This window comes from Saccopteryx leptura, chromosome 10 (assembly GCF_036850995.1).
Source record: "Saccopteryx leptura isolate mSacLep1 chromosome 10, mSacLep1_pri_phased_curated, whole genome shotgun sequence".
Classification (NCBI taxonomy): domain Eukaryota; kingdom Metazoa; phylum Chordata; class Mammalia; order Chiroptera; family Emballonuridae; genus Saccopteryx; species Saccopteryx leptura.
In genome coordinates this window covers 15485122-15505294 of record NC_089512.1, presented here as the reverse complement: position 1 = coordinate 15505294, position 20173 = coordinate 15485122, and the positions used below count along the sequence as shown (strand labels likewise).

The 20173-nt window shown below is 47.4% G+C and overlaps 2 protein-coding genes across 20 annotated transcripts in view; one reads left to right on the top strand and one right to left on the bottom strand.

The window, feature by feature from the left end:
- MLH1 (mutL homolog 1) overlaps positions 1 to 3983 on the top strand; it is a 35787-nt gene extending 31804 nt beyond the window's left edge. For 2 of the 3 annotated variants that reach the window (XM_066351948.1, XM_066351946.1), the window contains exons 16-19: positions 1301 to 1465; positions 1913 to 2005; positions 2291 to 2404; positions 3664 to 3983. In XM_066351948.1, the coding sequence (XP_066208045.1) occupies positions 1301 to 1465; positions 1913 to 2005; positions 2291 to 2404; positions 3664 to 3831 (540 nt within the window). In that variant the 3' untranslated portion in view covers positions 3832 to 3983. Of the gene's footprint in view, positions 1 to 1300; positions 1470 to 1912; positions 2006 to 2290; positions 2405 to 3663 lie in introns of all 3 variants that reach the window. The other variant, XM_066351947.1, reaches the window with a different exon arrangement.
- Positions 3984 to 6317: 2334 nt separating this feature from the next.
- The window catches only part of LRRFIP2 (LRR binding FLII interacting protein 2), a 109239-nt gene continuing 95383 nt past the window's right edge, over positions 6318 to 20173 (bottom strand). For 13 of the 17 annotated variants that reach the window (XM_066350368.1, XM_066350374.1, XM_066350371.1 and 10 more), the window contains 7 exons: positions 17887 to 17988; positions 17488 to 17620; positions 15937 to 15986; positions 11201 to 11324; positions 8360 to 8439; positions 7667 to 7771; positions 6318 to 7225 (listed from right to left, as the gene is read on the bottom strand). In XM_066350368.1, the coding sequence (XP_066206465.1) occupies positions 7115 to 7225; positions 7667 to 7771; positions 8360 to 8439; positions 11201 to 11324; positions 15937 to 15986; positions 17488 to 17620; positions 17887 to 17988 (705 nt within the window). In that variant the 3' untranslated portion in view covers positions 6318 to 7114. The remainder of the gene's footprint in view (positions 7226 to 7666; positions 7772 to 8359; positions 8440 to 11200; positions 11325 to 15936; positions 15987 to 17487; positions 17621 to 17886; positions 17989 to 20173) is intronic. The other 4 variants (XM_066350377.1, XM_066350378.1, XM_066350384.1 and 1 more) reach the window with 1 other exon arrangement.

Sequence of the window (20173 nt, the reverse complement as noted above, 5' to 3'; positions counted from 1 at the left end):
GACGTAGCCCCTCCTTTTCTGCCTTCTGAAAGAGTTTGTGTAGAATTGGTGTTTGTTCCTTAAATGTTTGCTAGAATTCACCAGTGAACCCATCTGGGCCTGGAGATTTCCTCATAGGAGGTTTTTAACTAAAAATCCAGTCTCATTCATAGATTAGAGGTATTTGGGTTAACTTTTTTGAGTGAGCCTTTGTACTTTTTTTCTTTCAAGGAACTTGCCCATTTAAGTTTTTTAATTTATTGGATAAAGTTATTCGTATTTTTTATCCTTTTAGGGCTATAGGATCTGTAGTGAAGTAACCTTTCTCATTCTGGTATCGCTAATTTATATCTTCTCTTTTTAACTTGATCAGTCTAGTTAGAGGTTTGTCAATTTTATTGATTTCAAAGAACTTTTTGTTTCATTGATTTTTTTTGTTTTTTTTTATTATTTCATTGATATCTGTTCTGATCTTTATTTATTGAGATGTTTTATGGCCCAAAATACGGTCTGTGTTGGTAAGTGTTCCACATGAACTTGTATTTTGGTCTTGTTGAAAATGTTCTATAAATGCAAGTTTATCAAAAGTTGATAGTGATGCTCAAATCTTCTGTATCCTGGCTTTCTGTCTACTTGTTCGGTCAATTATTGAGAAAGGGATGTTGAAACTGCCAAATATAATTGGGATTTGTCTATTTCTTTGTAGTTCTGTTAGTTTTATCCCTTATATTTTAAAGCTCTGTAATTGAATATGTAAACTTTTATTATTAGGTCCTTTCAAATTAAGTCCTCTGTTGTTATGTAAGAAAAATAAGACCAGTATACCATGGGTTTATAACACGTAAAAGGAAAATGTATGACCACAGGAATGTCGGAAAGGGAGCAATGGAAGAAAATTGAGGCATGTTATTTCTAACAGATGTCAGTCTTCTTCCTGAGCAGATGATTTCCCTGAAATGTTCAGTTTAACTAAGGCGCCCTCTCCCTTGCTTCAGTTAAGTGTCAGGCAGTAGGAAGGACCTGCCTAGCGCTGAGCGGTGTCCTTGGAGCTGCACAGACAGAAAGTGCCTCCTCCCCGCCGTGCCTCCCGCCTGTGCAGCAGGCTGTCTGTCACATCGGTGTTGAAATGGCCGTTAGTGAGGAGGAGGAGGGTGTGGAGGCTTACTCTGGATTCCCAGTTGTTTTCTTTAGGAACGAGTGTTAGATCTGTGAGTTCCGCCTCTGTTGTGACCATGGTGTGTGGCTCTTCTTAGAGGTTTTGTGGGAATCGAGCTGCATCTGGAGGTGCTGACCCCTCCTCCCTGGTCTCGCCCCTTCCTAGGAGCCAGCGCCGCTCTTTGACCTCGCCATGCTTGCTCTAGACAGCCCCGAGAGTGGCTGGACGGAGGAGGACGGGCCCAAAGAAGAACTTGCTGAATACATTGTTGAGTTTCTGAAGAAGAAGAACGAGATGCTTGCAGACTACTTCTCTTTGGAAATCAGTGAGGCGAGTGCCAGCCATTTTCCCACTTCTGTTGTGTTCTTTAGTAAGAGTCAGGCTGGTCCAGAGTCAGGACGAGACTTGGTACTTACATTTCTGGGTTACACAACGGTTTTATCGTCCATTCATGCAGGGTGGAGGGCCGGGTCCCACAGTCCCTGCAGGCCAGTGAATGAGCCACGTGCTATCCCTGTTTCCTCTTACCCTTTGACCTTTGGGGCTTGCTTTCTTGGTACGTTCTTGGTGGTTCTGCTACATGTCAGGACAAAAAGCTCTTCTTAAGTAATTAGCTCTCCTGCGCTCCAGTGCCCAGTCCAGCCAAGCACCTGGTCACCAGAATGACAAGCATGAGGACAGGACCTGGAGGAAGCTCTGGGGAAATGGAGTTTGTTTCAGTCACACTGTAACAGTCTTCTTCCTGTCCCTCCGTCCTGGCCTTTTCCCCACGAGCAGGAAGGGAACCTAGTTGGATTACCTCTCCTGATCGACAACTACGTGCCCCCCTTGGAGGGCCTGCCGATCTTCATTCTCCGACTAGCCACTGAGGCAAGTGATCAGGCCCAGACTGAGGATGTGGGCATGCGTGTGGGGGCGGGGCGGGCGCTCGGGCCCCACTGCATTTGGAAGGATAAAGATGAAAAAGGGTAAAATAACTAATGGCCCCCCTTCTCATCCCCATCTGTGCCCCCCCCCCAGCAATATTCAGCCGTTCCAGTTTACAGCTTTAATGCCTGAAAAGTCGCAGTTAAAGCCATCTATGATCTCCATGTAGCAGTGATGTGTGTTTAGAGCACGTGCCTATGTTGAGGTATTGAATTCTCTTTGGACCAGGTGAACTGGGACGAAGAAAAGGAATGTTTTGAAAGCCTCAGCAAAGAATGTGCTATGTTTTACTCCATCCGGAAGCAGTATATATCCGAGGAGTCAACCCTCTCAGGCCAACAGGTACTGTGGTGATGCTGGTGGCACCCGCGACTGGGAAGGGCCCTTTAGGAGATCAGACTTGCCCATCTCTAAATTCCCAGGATGTCACTGCATGTAAGGACACAGTGCTTAGCTTTTACACATTACTTTTATTTCCTTCTGTGGGTCTGGAAGTGATCTCACTTCTCCAGAGTGACCTGTCAAATGTGAAATCAGAAGCCGTCACGGTGAGATGGAGGTGGAGCTAGGCTGCCGGGGTTGTGGGGTCCACATCTCCCGCTGGTCCCTCAGTGGAGCTGTCTTCAGGCTCCGGACCGGTCTCCCGCCTCGTAGCTCTTACTCGACATCTGACCACTGCTCTGCCAGGAAAAGACGGCTGTACTGAGGTCAGAGCTCCAGCTCTTCTTAGGGAAGGTCAGCCTGACACAGAGAGGGCCTCGTTCCTCCTCTTTCTGTGGCTTTTCCCAGTCAGATGGCAGTGCCCTTCGATCAGCGTGCTTGGGAGGGGTTAGCGGGCAGGGGAGTCGGGGTTAAAGTAGTCCGAGAACCGAAGGGGGGCAACATGACGTCCATGCCCATCCTTGTGATGACTTAGTCACCCTCTGAGGTGAAGCGATGTGCTCCACTGCATAGGGAGGACACTAAGGGACAGTGGAATGCTTAAGGGTTCCCAGAGTCCTAGGTCACGTCGGCCAGAGCCCATAGGGGTACACGCATTCCAGGGAAGGACGTAAGGTAGCACACTTAGCAAACTGCACTGAGAGGATCTCACTGGATTGGAAAAATTTCCTTCAAGGAAAGGATGCATAGGAAAGAACATTCTCTGTACTTGAAACAGTTAAGGCCCAGATGTAGGAAGAAGGAGGGAGCAAAATAAGCCTCATTATTTTTATTTCATTTCTTACCTATGGAGCTTTCAGGAAAATGGGCCTACATCAAGACCCCCCCAAATGCAGCCATAAATTAGAAATTTACTCCCTACTGTTGCTATCCAAACATCGTAAGTCAGGATCAGACATTGTTAGATCCTGCTACGAGAACACCTTCTCCCTGAATGGAAACAGAGGTTCCAGGATGGGGGAGTCTCAGGACAGCGTGGTTCCCTCCTTTCCCCACCTTATCTCTGTGTCAGTCCCTGGCGCTGGCTAGATGCTGCACACCATGAGGTCATACAGCCTACTAGGAGCCGCCAAGCTTTCCCGGCCCAGTGCGCGTCAGCCAGGAAGCCGGTGTGCGCAGGATGCAGACAGGAGACTGATGATCGCTAACATGTCTTCCAGAGTGAAGGGCCTGGCTCCACTCCAAACCCCTGGAAGTGGACTGTGGAACACATTGTCTATAAAGCCCTCCGCTCACACCTCCTGCCTCCTAAACATTTCACAGAAGACGGAACTGTCCTGCAGCTTGCTAACCTGCCCGATCTCTACAAAGTCTTTGAGAGGTGTTAAATACGGTTACTTACGGACTCTGGGTGTGTGGTTCTTCCTCTCTTTCCTGATGTGGTAGGTCCTAAGGTTGAAGACTCGTATTTGCCTTCTAGCTAGTTGCACTTCGTATGAATGGTGGATTGACTGTAAATAAATTGTCAGATGTATCCTAACACTTCTTATTTAATTCCATTATATTTTCTAGGTTGGCTTTCACCAGCTATATACCTGATAAGAGTTAAAGAATCCCAAATGTAATTTCAAAGCCCCCTGAACATCTGATTAAAATAAGCTAGTTCAAGTGCCTTTTTTTTTTATGACAGAGACAGAGGGACAAATAGGGACAGACAGGAAGGGAGAGAGATGAGAAGCATCAACTCGTAGTTGCAGCACCTTAGTTCATTGATTGCTTTCTCATGTGCCTCGACCGTGGGACCATAGCAGACCAAGTAACCCCTTGCTCAAGCCAGCGACCTTGTGCTCAAGCTGGTGAGCCTTGCTCAAACCAAATGAGCCCACGCTCAAGCTGGTGACCTTGGTGTTTCAAACCTGGGTCCTCTGCGCCCAGTCTGATGCTCTATCCACTGCGCCACCTCCTGGTCAGGCTCAAGTGCCTTTTAAAAGAGGTCATGAACATGTAAGTGGCTCTGATGACATTGCCGTGGAGAAAGCTGAGTGAGACTCTGTTAGTATCTTTAATCAAAGAGTAATTTGATTCTTAGTTTTAAAAAGACCTGAGAGAAGAAAATAGTCCTTATCAAGAACTGGTGTGGGCCCTGGCCGGTTGGCTCAGCGGTAAAGCGTCGGCCTGGCGTGCGGGGGACCCAGGTTTGATTCCCGGCCAGGGCACATAGGAGAAGCATCCATTTGCTTCTCCACCCCCCCCCTTCCTCTCTGTCTCTCTCTTCCCCTCTTGCAGCCAAGGCTCCATTGGAGCAAAGATGGCCCGGGCGCTGGGGATGGCTCCTTGGCCTCTGCCCCAGGCGCTAGAGTGGCTCTGGTCGCGGCAGAGCGACGCCCCGGAGGGGCAGAGCATCGCCCCCTGGTGGGCAGAGCGCCGCCCCTGGTGGGCGTGCCGGGTGGATCCCGGTCGGGCGCATGCGGGAGTCTGTCTGACTGTCTCTCCCCGTTTCCAGCTTCAGAAAAATACATTAAAAAAAAAAAAAAAAAGAAATGGTGTGAATTTTTAAGGTAGCCTACACTTTGTTAGTGGTTATGTCTACTGCCAACTTAAGAGATTTCAAGTTCTAGGTATTTTTTCTTTTTGTATTTTTCTGAAGTGAGAAGTGGGGAGGCAGACAGACTCCTGCATGTGCCTGACCAGGAACCATCTGGCATGCCCACCAGGAGGCAATGCTCTGCCCATCCAGGGTGTTGCTCCATTGCAACCGGAGCCATTCTAGCACCTGAGGCGGAGGCCATGGAGCCATGGCTGTGGGAGCGGGAGAGAGAGAGAGGGAGAAAAAAAGAGGGGGGGAGGGGGGGAGAAGCAGATGGGCACCTCTCCTGTGTGCCCTGCCTGGGAATTGAACCCAGGACTTCCACAGGTTGGGCCAATGCTCTACCGCTGAGCCAACCAGCCAGGGGTATAGGTATTCTTGTTTGAAAGATGATGTAATAATACAAACTTAAACTATAAGTGCCATTAAAATAAGCTACTTTAATATTAACCTGCATTAATAGAAATGTCCAGTCAGCACAGGGAGGGAGAATGCCTATTTTTGAGGTAAAATCCAGGTTACATGATTCAGTGAAGAACGTTCTGTTAGAGCAGAACACGACCGTCTCAAGAAGGAGCCACTCCACGTGGAAAAGACTGGGACCACAGACAGACGTATTTGTTGTGCTACAAAAGGGACCAGGTCAGACTCGAACACTGAGAACTTCCAAAAAGGAGATCTGGGCATCTCAGAAGTGAGAGGGTTTGAGCCGGGGAGGGACCATGGTGAAGAGGAAGAGGGGTTTCCAAGGCTGCAAGAGCCGGACCGCACTGTCTGTTGGGTCCAGCTGTGGGAGTCTGGGATAAATACGCATTTCAGAACACGCCACTGCCCTCAACTGGGAAATCATCTTAGTTCAAAAGGTCGGTTTCCGTATTTCAAAAACAAAGGGCTAAATACTCTAAACAACAGAATAATTTATATTCACATTTGAGTTTCCTTTATTATCTAGGTTCTGGTCTAATTTGATTCTCATGTGGCCTTGACTTACTACACTTTTCCCAATTTAGTGTGTGTGTGTAAACACACTGAAGAGACAATAATCATTTCCATAAAACCACCCTGACTCAGCAAAAGAGAACCATAAATCCTACAACATGGCTACATTCAATGATAGGAAACCTCTTGAACTCGATATGTTTAAAGATGAAACTAAAATTCTTGAACAAATTCTGTATTCCAGAGTTTCCCTCAGGAAGGAGAGAAAAGAAGGGGCAGGACAAGCCATGGTTGCCATGATTTGTTTAAAGGCTCCTCTAACAAAATGAATGTGTCAGTAGCCAACTCTGGTCAGCAAAAGGGTGTGTTTAATAGAATCTTCAGGCAGATGTCCCGCCTGCCTGCCCTGCCCCCCCCCCCCAAACTGGGCTTGTCTGAGGTTTCATTCCACAAAGAAGCAGCAGATGAAATACCTTAAAAGATACAGCACAATTGATATTGAAGACTAAGGACTCGACTCTTACACTTGAAGAGTATTAGGCCTTGGACTTCTCTGCCCCATGCAATAAAGCACGTTTTATATACACTCCCCGTATCTTTTTCTAACATTTTCTCATATAAATTTAAATATTTTACAAAAGAAAGGCTTTTTCCTCCAAACATATAAATTTTAGTGAAATATATTCCCCACCTGTGAACCTGTTTCTTCACTAAAATATAAATGCTATCCGATACGAAGGGTAATGTCTCTGAGCACTGGAGATCGCTGACGTCTGGGTCGCACTGTGGAGAAGGCACTTGTGTTTTTTCTGAGGTCTCCAGCAAGGGTCCCAGCGGGCACTCACAGAGCCGCTGTCCTCCCGGACCCGGGCCACGCCTCCGGGTGCCCAGTCACCGAGGCAGCTGGAGAGAATGGTGAGTAAACTTGATTTTAACGTTGCGGAATTTAAAAAGAAAAAAAGGACCAGTTCTTAGTCTAGAATTAAACTACAAACAAAATCCAATGTGTTCATTCATGAAGATTCAAACCTATTTCATTCTCTCATAAATTATAAAATACAAAGGTGGCTAGATTAATGACAAAACTCAAACAGTACTGAAAGGGGCTTGTCAACAGGTGCAAGTCCATGCCTCCGGCTGGGGCCCTACTGCTGGGCCAGCAGCGCCGTCCTGTTGGCCTTCATCTTCTCCAGCCGCTTGGCCAGGTGGCTGTTGGTCATCTCCATCTCCTCGATCTTGTCCAGTGCTGTTCGTAACTGGAGACAGGAAGAACTCGGTCACTTGACAGCGTCAGAAACAAAACCCGGCACTACTTTAGTTTCAGCTTTCTGGGAAATGCGCACTGCTAACTCAACAGCCTTGCACTGGGTCCCACAGCCTAGCTTTTTCTCAGTCAGCCGCTGTGAGCGTGCTGCTCACCTGGGATGCTGAGTATTACTCGCAGACAGGACTTACAGACGTCAGAGAAACAGACCCGAGCTCAGACAACAATAAAAACTACCTCTTCACTCATTAACTGACCAAAACATAAAAGCAAATGGCAGTCACTGTGCAGGTCAAAATCCAACACAAAGGAGTGACTCCACTGCTGTTTCCCTCAGACTGCACCGAGGGTTCAATTCCTGCTGCGACAGCGCGTTTACTTCTGGAGGGCTTTTCTCTCCAGGACTTTTCCAGGAAGCACCTTCCACAAGTACCTCTCGCTGCAGCTTCCTCTTTTCTGCCTTCAGTTCGTCCTCCACCTTCTCGGCGTTCTCGGCCGCGGTTCGGTACCGCAGCACCTGCCCCTCCAGCCGGCCGATCTGTAACGGGACAACACGCCTCCGTACTGGGCACTGGGAGCCAGCATGTGTTTGCAGCCCAGATGGAAATACAATGTCATCAAAATGCCAAGTAATCTAACACTGACGGGTCCCCTTAGGGTGAGTCATAGGTCCTCTCAGAACCCAACTGCTATTTATAAATCAAGAAAGGTCCCCAAAGGATTACAGCTGGAGAATCATTACAGGCCAATTTCCCATGTTAACTTTTATGATGACCATGTTGTTTAAGTGCCAAATAACATCGTAGGAGGATACTCGGTGAATGGAAAGTTTTTAGACATTTTGAAATTACAGTAAGGCATTTTGTTATAAACTATGATCTTCCTGAATTCTCACGAAATATCTACAAAAGACAGAATTACAGCTCCAGTCTTCTATATTGTGACAGAAAACAGAAGGCGATGTGACATCCCTGCCAGGTGTTGTCTGCTGGCTCTTTCACTTTAGGGTGGAGCTCGTCCAGAGACCCGAGCGGACAGGCAGCCCAGTGTTGGCCTCTTAGATGCAGGAAGTGGAGGTGTTTGAAGAGCATTTCAATCACTTGGTACCATTAAAATAAGTACTTACACTTTGCTCCATGGTGGTTATGTCCTGTTCTGCTTTTGAAAGCTTAAATTTGTATTCACTAATTTGTCTGTTAGCATCTCCTAGAACAGAAGAGAAAAATGAATCACTGCTCAGAGGTGAAGGTGTGACCCGCCAGGCAGTAACATCCTCCGCAGCATAGCAGAGGACCACGCAGGCTAAGACAAAGGCACCCAGAGCAACCATAGCATCTCCAGCACCCTGGGAACTGGATGCTACAAGAAGCTCTAGCACTTGTAACAAACAGTGCCTTGGGTCAGGAGTTAGAAGGAGGTTCCCTCTTCACCCATGTGTGTAGGTAGAGCGTTGAGCAAGGAGCCCTTGCAGCCTCTCTGCAGCCCTGTGGCCCAGGGAGTCTCTGTGCTCACAGAACTAGGCCCTCCATTTTCCTGGACCCTAGGCCTGCACCTTCCCACCGCCCAGTCCTTCTCCCCCATACCCCCAAGTACCCCTTGCTCCCCATCTCTGATTTAAGTCTTAACCATCCTCCAAGGTTATGCTCAATTATCACCTCCTTCATGACTCTCTTTAGTTAACTTCTCTTCCCATGTTGGATTTTGTTTGCATTCTTTTACAATATTTATCATGCTTTTCTTAATATTATATAGGTATGCAAAAAGAGGGGCCCTGTCTAGCCTTTTTCTTTTTTAAATTAAATGAGAGGCGGGGAGGCAGAGACAGACTTCTGCATGCGCTCCAACTAGGATCTACCTAAGGTTACAACCCCCTAACTCAGGGACTTCTGTGCTGTTCCACATAACGGAGGTTACAACCCACCTAACTCAGGGACTTCTGTGCTGCTCCACATAACGGAGGTTACAACTCCCTAACTCAGGGACTTCTGTGCTGCTCCACATAACGGAGGTTACAACCCCCTAACTCAGGGACTTCTGTGCTGCTCCACATAACGGAGGTTACAACCACCTAACTCAGGGACTTCTGTGCTGCTCCACATAACGGAGGTTACAACCCCCTAACTCAGGGACTTCTGTGCTGCTCCACATAACGGAGGTTACAAGTCCCTAACTCAGGGACTTCTGTGCTGCTCCACATAACGGAGGTTACAGCCACCTAACTCAGGGACTTCTGTGCTGCTCCACATAACGGAGGTTACAACCCCCTAACTCAGGGACTTCTGTGCTGCTCCACATAACGGAGGTTACAACCCCCTAACTCAGGGACTTCTGTGCTGCTCCACATAACGGAGGTTACAGCTCCCTAACTCAGGGACTTCTGTGCTGCTCCACATAACGGAGGTTACAGCTCCCTAACTCAGGGACTTCTGTGCTGCTCCACATAACGGAGGTTACAACCCCCTAACTCAGGGACTTCTGTGCTGCTCCACATAACGGAGGTTGCAACTCCCTAAGTATCTTCAGTGTAAGAGGCTGTTCTAAATGCTAGTTGCTGTCACCCTAAGAGAAATGGGGTTATGAACCCCTCCCCGGAAGCCGTCCTCAGAGTCAGAACGATCCCTATTCCTGGGCTCTAACACAGAAGCTTCTGGGTCTAGTTTTTCAGTCCTTCATCCCCAGCAACTTATCAACATGTGCTGTTTCCTTCTCACTCTACACACCCATTCCTTCCTTTTTCAAAAGTCTAAGTCCTTCATCTCAGCCATTTTATCTATGTTTTGAAATTCCATTCCATACACCGCGCTGCACAGCCGTGGCAGTGTCCAAACCCGTTACCAGATTCCTTTCTTGACTTTCTGGTGCAAGGGAGCGGCCTGCTTCTGTCTACCAGCCCGGCCCGGCGTTCCCCGGGCCTGCTCAGCTCACCTCCCCGTCCGGCTCCAGCTGGGACTTCTCCCTGCCTTCCACAAACACCAGCTGACGCCTCCTGCGCCCGCAAGCACTCCGCACAGATGCGTGTCCGTCCCTCAGTATGGTTCCTTCTGACTGGGCTGCTGTGGGCCAGTCCCCTCTCAGACTGTGACAGTCATTGTAGAGGTTCAGCTCACCATCACAGCCTTCTAACTAGTCAGCCTACCTCTTGTCATGTCCCTCCATGCCCCTTCATCGACCCTCCATGCCAAAATGACATTTCTAGAATAAAATATTCACCAGTAAGCATCACCAGGGTTGTAACTGATAGACAATAAAGGATACAATACTAACCTCAAAAGTTGGTATTAATGGCATTAATAAGCCTTAATCTAAGGAGACTTTTATATTTAGCCTAACTCAGAATATTTAGATGAAAAGGTCATGGAATAACCAATATTTTAATGTAAGTTATCAGAAATGCCACTATTCAAATTGGAGACATAAAAGTCTCCCGTCAGTGACTTACTTATACAGTATCTAACTATACACGAATGCCTTCTGAGTTGTTCCTACTATGGGAATTACTGTGAATACAGTAGGCATTTTGAAATAATATGAGGTCAAAAGGAGGAGGGGAGAAAGACAAATAATTTAGGTAAACTGAATAGACATGTTGTGGCTGCCTTTTAAATTCCATCTAATAAATTCCACACAAAAAATTATAATTAGGAAGGGTGCTTCCTGGAAGCTTAAAGCTGACATGGATATGGAAGACCCAGTATTAGGATGTCACTCTTCACAAAAAGCTAGAAGTCACTTTGACCAGAGGGGACGAGCGCCCACAGCATGCCCGGAAGTACACCGGCTGGCAGAAGCTTCCGTCCAGCCCCGTTACTGACCAGCACCGTTCTCGTGACCCAGCAGAGGACCAACAATCCCTGTAACAGTTCTTCTTGCAAATGTCAGCTGTCAGGCACTAGCGGCCAGCTCACACCCCCACTCCTAGAGGCCATGGTCCACGTGCAGACTGGGGCCGCCCGCCCCCAGCACCTACTCTGCATCTCGATGAACTGCAGGTCCGAGCCGTTCTGCAGTCCGGCCAGGTCGCCGCCCGCCGTGCCGTCGCCCCGGGAGTACTTCTGCCGCTCCTCCTCCAGCTGCAGCTTCAGTTTCCTAACCTGGGGAGAAACAAGGGCGCTCGGCAAGGTCCCTCCTGGGACAGGAGGCAGGTGCCGAGCCCGCGGCCAGCCGCAGGGGGAGGCAGATCCTCGGCACAACCGTGCACTCGGCAATGATTTCCGGCGAGTCCCACTAGGGGACCCACAGCCAAAGGTGCTAGAAGCTACGGACAAGTATCAAAAGGAGCGAGCTCTAGGACCAGGCAACCCATAAAACTAGCTTTAGTTTGTTCTTGTGTGGGATATTGGAACAGCACTTTTCATTACCTTTATTCAAAATGGAAATTCTAGGGGTAGTTAGATGGCTTGGTTTTCTTTTGGAGTTAGGTTAATATTCTTATTTAGAAAATTTTCTATATAAAAAATAACTAGAAATATATTTTTTAGTTTGGCTACATAATCCTTATTTTTACCCCAAATTAAAGATATTCAGAGTAGCTTATTCATAATAGCCAAAATGAAAAATAATCCGATGTCCAGCAACAGAAGGATAAACAAATTGTGGGGCTTCTATACAGTGAAATCACTCCTCAGCGAACTCAAGGGAAGGTCTACTGACACATGCAGCGACATGGCGGAATCTCAGAGGAAGGGTGTGAGAGAAATACTCCAAGCACATCAAACTCCAGAAGGTGCAAACTAAGGTACTGTGACAGAAAGCAGAGCCACAGCTGCCTGGACACGGGGAGGGGGGGGGTGCAGGAGGGAACGTTTACAAAGGGACGAGCAAACTTTGGGACGTCATGAATAGTTTCACTCTGTAGACAGTGGCATCATTTCACAGGTATTGTTAAGAGTTGAATTCTGTTCCCCCCCACCCCCAAAACTCATATGTTGAAATCCTCAGAATGTGACCTTATTTGTAAACAGGGTCAATGCAGATGCAATGAGTTAAGCTGAGAAGAGGTCAGACTCGAACAGAGAGGATCCCTAATCCAACATGACTGGCGTCCTTACAAAAGAATTCCAGATGAAGAGACAGGCACAGAGGAAAGACGACGTGAAGACACAGAGAGTGCCATCTATCAGCTGAAGAATGCCAAAGACGACAGCAAACCACCAGCAGCGGGCAGAGAAGCACGGGCAGATGCCCTGTCACAGGCCTCGGAAGGAACCAGCACGGGGCTAACACAGCCTTGGCCTCTCATCTCCACACACAGACAGTACATCCTGTCGTGCTCAAGCCCCAGTCTGTGCTAGTTTGTTAAGACAGCCTTCAGGAAACAATGCAGATACGTATATTTGTACACTTGAAGTATGTGCAGCTTCTTCTATACCCACCACACCCTAATAAATTGGGTTTTTTTATTTTGCAAAATAAAGCAGCTAAAAAATAAAATCAAAAGGGAATCTAGTGGAAGAAAAAAACAAGGCTCAGTGGAGACAGGAGCCCCACATGTGGCAAACGAGACCAGGTGAACAGAAATATACTGGACTCTGGTGCCGCCGGTCCACTCAGGCCCAGAAGGCTGACACGGGGCCAGCCCCCAGGCAGAAGACTGGAGGGTATCTGTAGAAGTCTCTGACTAGCCTAAAAGAAAAGACCGACATCCCTACATTGAAGGTTCCGGGGAAACACCCAGCCACTCAACCTTCACACCTCTGGCTGCCCTGGGCACTTAGTGCCCCGCTCCTACACTGAAGACGATGAGCACACGGGAAAGAGCACCCGGAAGGAAACAGACTGCAGACAGAAGAGAACAAGCCAGAGACAGACAGACAAGAGAGAAACAAGAAGCTGGAGCATCTGTGTAGAGGTCTACGTCCCGTCCTTCAGAAACCAGCCATTTCCAACGCCCAACTCTTCCCATCTCGGCAAGCACGACTCAGAAGACCAAGTTGCCACACACACACACACACACACACACACACACACACAGGGAGCCACCGCTGGGACCAAGACAAAGCCTCCCCTGCCTTCTTCGACCTTCACCAAGGGCCAAGGGCGAGTCTGCATGCTGAGTTCCAGGTCGCTTCCCCAGCTGTGTCCTGACTCCATCAGCAGGGGTCCAGGGGCAGCACTCCCCCAGTGGAGAAAGGGCAAGCTCTGCATGGGGACTAAACCCATGCTTCCCAGACACCTGTCCCCTTTCAACACATACAGGGTCTCATCAATCTGCCTTGAGGGAATGAGACTAATCTCATTACCCCATCTCTAAAGGGTCAAACCTCTGCACTCTTCCCCAGAAGGCTGGGTACAGTCCCTGCTTTGTCCCCACCTCCTCATCTTCTTCCAAGCCTGAACCCCGTCCACTGTGCCCTGTGGATTTCCATTCCATCACCAGCAAAGCCCCTATCCTCAGTCTCTTCCCCAAGCCCGCCGGTACCCTAGGGCTCTGATGGAGTCCTCTTTCTCCAGCCCTCTCAGGCACTATTTACTTCTCAGCCCTCTTGCTGTGCAGCCTGAAAGAGGAATGGGTGTGTCCTCTCGCTTTCCGAGCTGGAGCCGAACTATTCCTCTACCCTCCCTAACACTCCCGTTCCTGGTCTCATCCCCTCGAAGGATGTGTACTGAGCACCCGCACCGTTGCCACCACCCCACTCTCTTCACTATTTCAGCTCCTGTCTTGCCCCCCCTCGGAACGACTCCTGTCTAAATTCTTGGCAATTTCAAAATACACCTAAGTAGAGGATTTCTCCTACAACTGAAACCTCAGTTTCCGGAACACCTCCTCTCCCAGGATCGTGCCACTGGCCCTTATTGTCCTCAGCCACTCCCAGTCATGTACTCTGTCTCTTCATTAGATAACTGTAATCCCTACAGCCGATCTATGTATCTTCTAGCCACTATTCCAGAACTTTCCAGGTCATTCTCTCTGACCCCACTGGCACCTGTAACCCACTGCAGCCACTTCTCTCCCCCGTGCTTGACGTCTTCCTGGAGGCCCTCTCAAACCTCCCGACCCAGATCTGGGGTGGCGAACACCCAACACAGTATACAGATGGTGTGTTGTAGAACTGTGCCTCTAATACCTGTATACTTTGGTTAAACACCGTCACCCCAATAAATTCAATATAAAGGAAAAACAAAAACCTCCTCCTCCAGTCTAACCCCGGTCCATCCTCACTCTCCTGCACACGGTGCGGCTTACTGCGGCTGCAGACAAAGCGGCATTCGCACCAGCCTCACATACCGCATCGCTTACTTCTTAATTATACTTGTTTACTGCCTGCTCTCCTGCCACTACAATGTAAAGCCAATGGGGCAGGAATTTTTTTAACTGATTTGTTCACTGAAATATCCCAAGTGCCTAGAATAGCGCCTGTTCAATAGTGAAATCTCATTCAACGTTTGAATGACTACGCAGGAGTTTCCAGAAGAGAGAACACAGAACATGGGAAGGGAGAAAATCATTCAGGAAAACTTCCCAGAACTGAAACAGGAACTCCTAGAATTGACAGGCTCGTACCGTGCATGAAAAGTCCAAACCACATCGCTGTGAAATCTCGGAACATAGGAAGAATATGACACAAACTTCCAGAGAGGACGAAGGGGCACATACAAAAGATGAAAAACAAAATGTCCTTGAAATTCTCAACAGCCATACTGGAAGCCAAAAGACAATGAAGCAATTTCCAAAGAAGAGAAGAAAAGAGACTTCTACACCCAAACTGTTAAATCAGCTAAGAGGGTATAAGAAGACATGTTCAGGCCTCCAGAGTTCAGAAGAATTTCCAGCCCACACCCCTTTCTCAGGGAGAACATGAATAAAGGGGAGGAGGGCATCAGCACAGGCGGGGAAGGCCCCACCCCGCAGGCAGAGGGAGCCTGGAAGACGGTGAGGGTGGTGAGGGTGGGCAGGGCTCTGTGCTGAGGGAACGGGCCCTCCGGTCCAGGGCGGGCGAGGCGAGGCGAGGCGAGGCTGGCTCCAAGAACCAAAAGGATGGAACTGACAGACGACTCCATGCATCTGGAAACACTGAGACGATTTAAGCTACCGCTGGAAAGTGTGCAGCTAAGTTAGTAATAAACACACAGAAAAGCAAGCAAATGAAAAGAAAAACTACGATATTAACTCTGCGGAAATAGTTACGGAAGAGATGAAAGGCAACCCTAGGATGCTCCCTGGCTCTGCTGTGAGCTGTTTACCGAGTCCTAACAACAGACACAGACTGGAATGAACCGCTCCTGTCGCAGGCGGATGTGGGGATGGGGAAGTGATACGTGTGTGATGGGGACAGGGGACAAAAGAAAGCTAAGTGCTCACCCTCCATAGATGGACGGCGAGAGAGCACGCAAAACAGAACAATCGAGGCGCAACACAAGCATGTGATGTACAAATAAACACGAAACAGTCCACACCAAAAGTCAGCTAACAGCACCGAGGAGGAACGGTCAGGGGGATGGTGCAGGAGCTGGGCAGAGCTCTCTGTCTTCAGAACAAGCTCTGGAGAACTGATCGACCCTCAAACTGTGTGCTCTAATATTTCTTTAAAGACCAGGAAACAACAGAGGTCAAGTGTGAATTATCTTTTTATCCTTGAGATCTTGAGTTCTGATATTTAAAATAAGCACTCCTTTTCCAGTGCACCATTGCTTGCGAATGACATTTTGCCACGTGATACAGTCGGTCACAATCAACACTGTCTTCCAACAGAAGGAAGCCTTTACCTGTGACAGGAGCTCTTCCTTCTCTCCAGCAAGTTTTCGTAGCCTTACATCTGAAACAAATAAAAGAGGCTGTAAACCAAATTTGTAATGATGCAGTATATAAACAATTAAAAATAATTATACGAATTAAAAAAACAATATCATCTGATAAACAACTCACAGCTCTATCAAGACATGAAGGCTTTAGTGGTGTTAAGGAAAAGTACTTAATTATTCAGGGCAGTAGACACAGTATTTGCTCGGAAGAGCAGTGATTTTCCACTTAAAGACAAACCAAAGTATAAATATCATTTCCCTGTTTCAAAATTTTGCAGGCTCTCACCAATACACAGAAAACACAAATGCCTAAGATGCTCCCACAGGCTTAATCACGCCCTGGGCAGGCAGGGGAAACGAACTTTGGAACAGAGACAGGAGTTGGGGTTGGGACTGAGAGAGGCTGAAACAAAGGGAACAGATTTACTGGAGGCAACTGGTGGGCCTCTGTGTGGTTTCCTGACAGGTGTCACTAGATTCTCAAAGGGTTACATTTAAGAGGCTTAGCTGTTAAGAGGCTTAGACATTAAGAGGCTCAGAAGCCCTGATTTAGAATTAACGCTCCTCTGATATCTACCTTCTTGGTCATCTGTTTCCTGCCTTAAGAAATGAGGTGGCAAAGAGCTGCAAGAATCCTGGATAAGTAGCAGAACATAAACAGATGCTCAAGAAAGAAAACAAACTTGGAAAGTCGCCTACCAGCCCAGGGCTCCCCTGGGATGCAGGAAGTTTGTATTTACTTGAAAAAGCAATGGGAAATACCCACAGTGCTTCTATCCAAAGGACTTACAATGAATGACCCAAATGCTTGTTTCCCAAGGTCATATCCCAAGGATATCTAAAGACAATATGCCCACATTTCTTCCTATTAAGAATCTAGGCCCTGGACGCTTGGCTCAGTAGTAGAGTGTCAGCCTGGCTTGTGGAAGTCCCAGGTTCGATTCCTGGTCAGGGCATACAGGAGAAGTGACCATCTGCTTCTCTACCCCTCCTCTCTCTCTTTCCCTCCTGCAGTCATGGCTGGATTGGCTGAGGGAGTTTGCTTTGAGTGCTGAGGATGGCTCCATGGCCTCTGCCTAAGGCGCTAAAAAATGGCTCTGGTTGCAACAGAGCAACACCCCAGATGGGCAGAGCATCGCCCCCTGCTGGGCATGCTGGGTGGATCCCAGTCCGGCACATGCGGGAGTCTGTCTCTCTGAATCTCCTCCTCTCACAAAAAAAGAGAAGAATCTAGATAAGGCTCAGACTGTCCTTGTTGTCTTTATTTTTCTATTTTTTTTTAATGTTTATTTTATTGACTTTAGAGAGACGAAAAGGGGGGGGGGGGGGACATCAATCTGTTCCTGTATGTGCACTGACTGGGGATTGAACCAGCAAACTTTGTGCTTCAAGATGATGCTTTTACCAACCGAGCTATCTGGCCAGGGCTGTTTTTGTTTTTCAGGATGGGATATGAACAGGCTGGAGTCTAATAAGGTAACCTTAATTCAGTCCACACAACGACCAGTGCCTTACCTAGCGGCCCTTCTCCTGCCGACTCCAAGACCTGAGCAGCTTCCTGAGACACCACGGTGATGGCTCCAACCACTGGCTCATGATTGACATCACCATTGGGAGTGCCGTCGGGAATTATAACTAAGCCGTGTTTCTGTGGGAAAGGAAACACACCGTCACAAAGGCGGCCCCCACGGAAGCAGCGTGCTGTGGCGCGACTCTGTGAGCACAGGTTTACCACAGGTACGCCTGGCTAGAGCTAGTTACACGGAATACAGCTCTGTAGAAGAAATGACTTAAACCAACCACACTGGACTGAAGAACAATCGCGGAGGTTCGTACTCATGCCAGGAAAGAGGACGGGACACAGGAAGGACCACCGCACTGAGGGCCAGGAACCCCAGGCGACCGCGGACGTACCTCTCCCGCGTTCACCGTCTCCTGCGGGGCAGCAGGCTCCTCTCGGAGCGTATCGCGCTCATTCCTGAGGCAGGCAAGGTATTCTTTCTGTCTCTCTAGGGCCTGGTTTTAGACAGGGCAGCCAGGGGAAGAATGGCACAGAAAAAAAGCAAGTGAAAGGGAGCAGAGGAGGACCTGAGTCAAATAAAGACAAAGGCATCAAAGACAGGCAGCATTAGGAGCTTGGAAACCAGCAGTTAGATACGGGAGGAAATATAAAGTTATACGGACAGACAGCCCCAGAAGACAGATTAAACAGCAGCTGGAGAATCGTGCAGACACTCGGCAAAACATGCTTATCACATCAGGGAGGAAAACGGATCTTCCTTTTCCATCAATAAAAAAACCCCACAGGAAATGGAAAATGAAGGCAGCAGTAATATTAAAATAAAGTTGACCTTACTGATCTCCTTAGTACATTTTCATTTGGGGAATCAATCAAACAAATAAAACCCCCACATTTCAAACTAAAAGAGTTTATTCAAAAATATACTTAACTTTTTTTTTTTTTGGAAAAGAAAAGTTCTGGAAGAGAAATGACCAGAATACACAAGGTATTTTAATTAAATATAGGCTGCAGTGATTTTTCTCCAAGTAGTGTGGCAAAATATTCTTCAAATATCACTTAAAAATAGCTAATCTCCAAAGGGATTCTCAGGAACCTATTTTGTTAATTAAATACAATTAAGAGTAATTTGCTTTTCTGATATACCTTCAAAGTGTAAAAACCAAAAATGACACGCTGACAAAATAAATACAGGCCGTCTACGGAGGGTAGCAAATATGGAATCTGGCTTTTGTAGGCTGACACATGTTAACCTAGCTAGACTTCAACTTCCTCATCTGAAAAAGCAGAAGGAATGGCAGCACCCAGGCTGAGTGGCACAGGCCTGAGTGGGTCCTCCGTGTAAAGCACTGCCTGCTGCGCATGCGTGTGAGCAGAAGACAACAGGGAAGGCCCCAGAGGCGCCTGCTGGGGTTTCCATTTGCATTCTCCTTGCCATTGCCTGAATCTCACAGCTGTCAGAGCCTAGGGAGGTGGTGTAGAAGCAGGAACACACTTTGGTCATCAGTAGCAAATCAAACCTACTCTATGTAATCGAATAACCCAGTCTTCAAAACATACCCAAGTTAGGCAGTCTATTCAGAGACCTGACAGCTGGGCTATTTGAAAAGGCCTTTCTTCACCCATTTGTTCATATATTTACTGTTTTCTGCCAGCATCCCCAGTAGCCCAAGAAGTTAAACTACAACAGGTCACTTTCCTCTTGGTTTATTGGGTTTAGAAGGGGGCCAAATGCTTAGTGACTGGTTGCTGAGTAGCTGGGTAAGTTTTAAAACCATTATAATGCTATTTATTCTGTGACCAAACTGGAAATAAGAAAGGGATGAGGGCAACGACCACCGGTGCAGCTCCGATTATATGGTGGGCACCGTTATATATTAATATAACTAAGCCTTTATGTATTATGTTTATATATATAATTTCTCCCTTACATACTGTGTATGTTGTCTTTTCCCCATTTCACAGATTAGAAAACTGAGGCTCAGAGAAGTTATATTTTTTTTTGCCCAAAGTCACAATAAGTGGTAAAGCTAGAGAATGAATCCAGTTCTTTTTGGTTCCAAAGCTCTTGTAAACTCTGTCTAAATCACAGTACCATGAAGGCCACAATTACGTTCCCTGTCAGCCTAGATGCTGTTGGAAAAGTCACCCACAGGGCAAGTCCTTCTTACTTACCCAAACTGCAACATCATTATCTGACTTCCTTTCAACAATTCACACCATATGACATGTCTCGAGTCTGCCTGTGAATTTCTAATATCTAACACTGCAAACTAACGTTAACACTCCATTACATTAATAACACATGAAACACTACGACAACACAGCACAAGCAGTACTTTCCCGTCTGTCGACAGTCGTTATAGTATCTGCTGGGTTAGATATTTCTGGTTATTGGTATCTGCATGCCTGGTTACGCCATGCATCACCACGTGTGACTGTGTTAGTGATCACTATCACGGCATGCTCTATATAAACACCGTCATCGAATATAAAGACCTCTTAGGAACAGACCAATTTGAAACTAGAAATTCTAGCAAATGCTCGAACATGCCATTTGCTCCTCTTTCACATCCTATAGCAGTGGATTTTATCTTTAGTTTTGGACTTTGTAATTGTATCTTCCCATAATTATGGTTGGGAAAATAAAATACATCCTGTAAGTTCTCACATTTCACCACA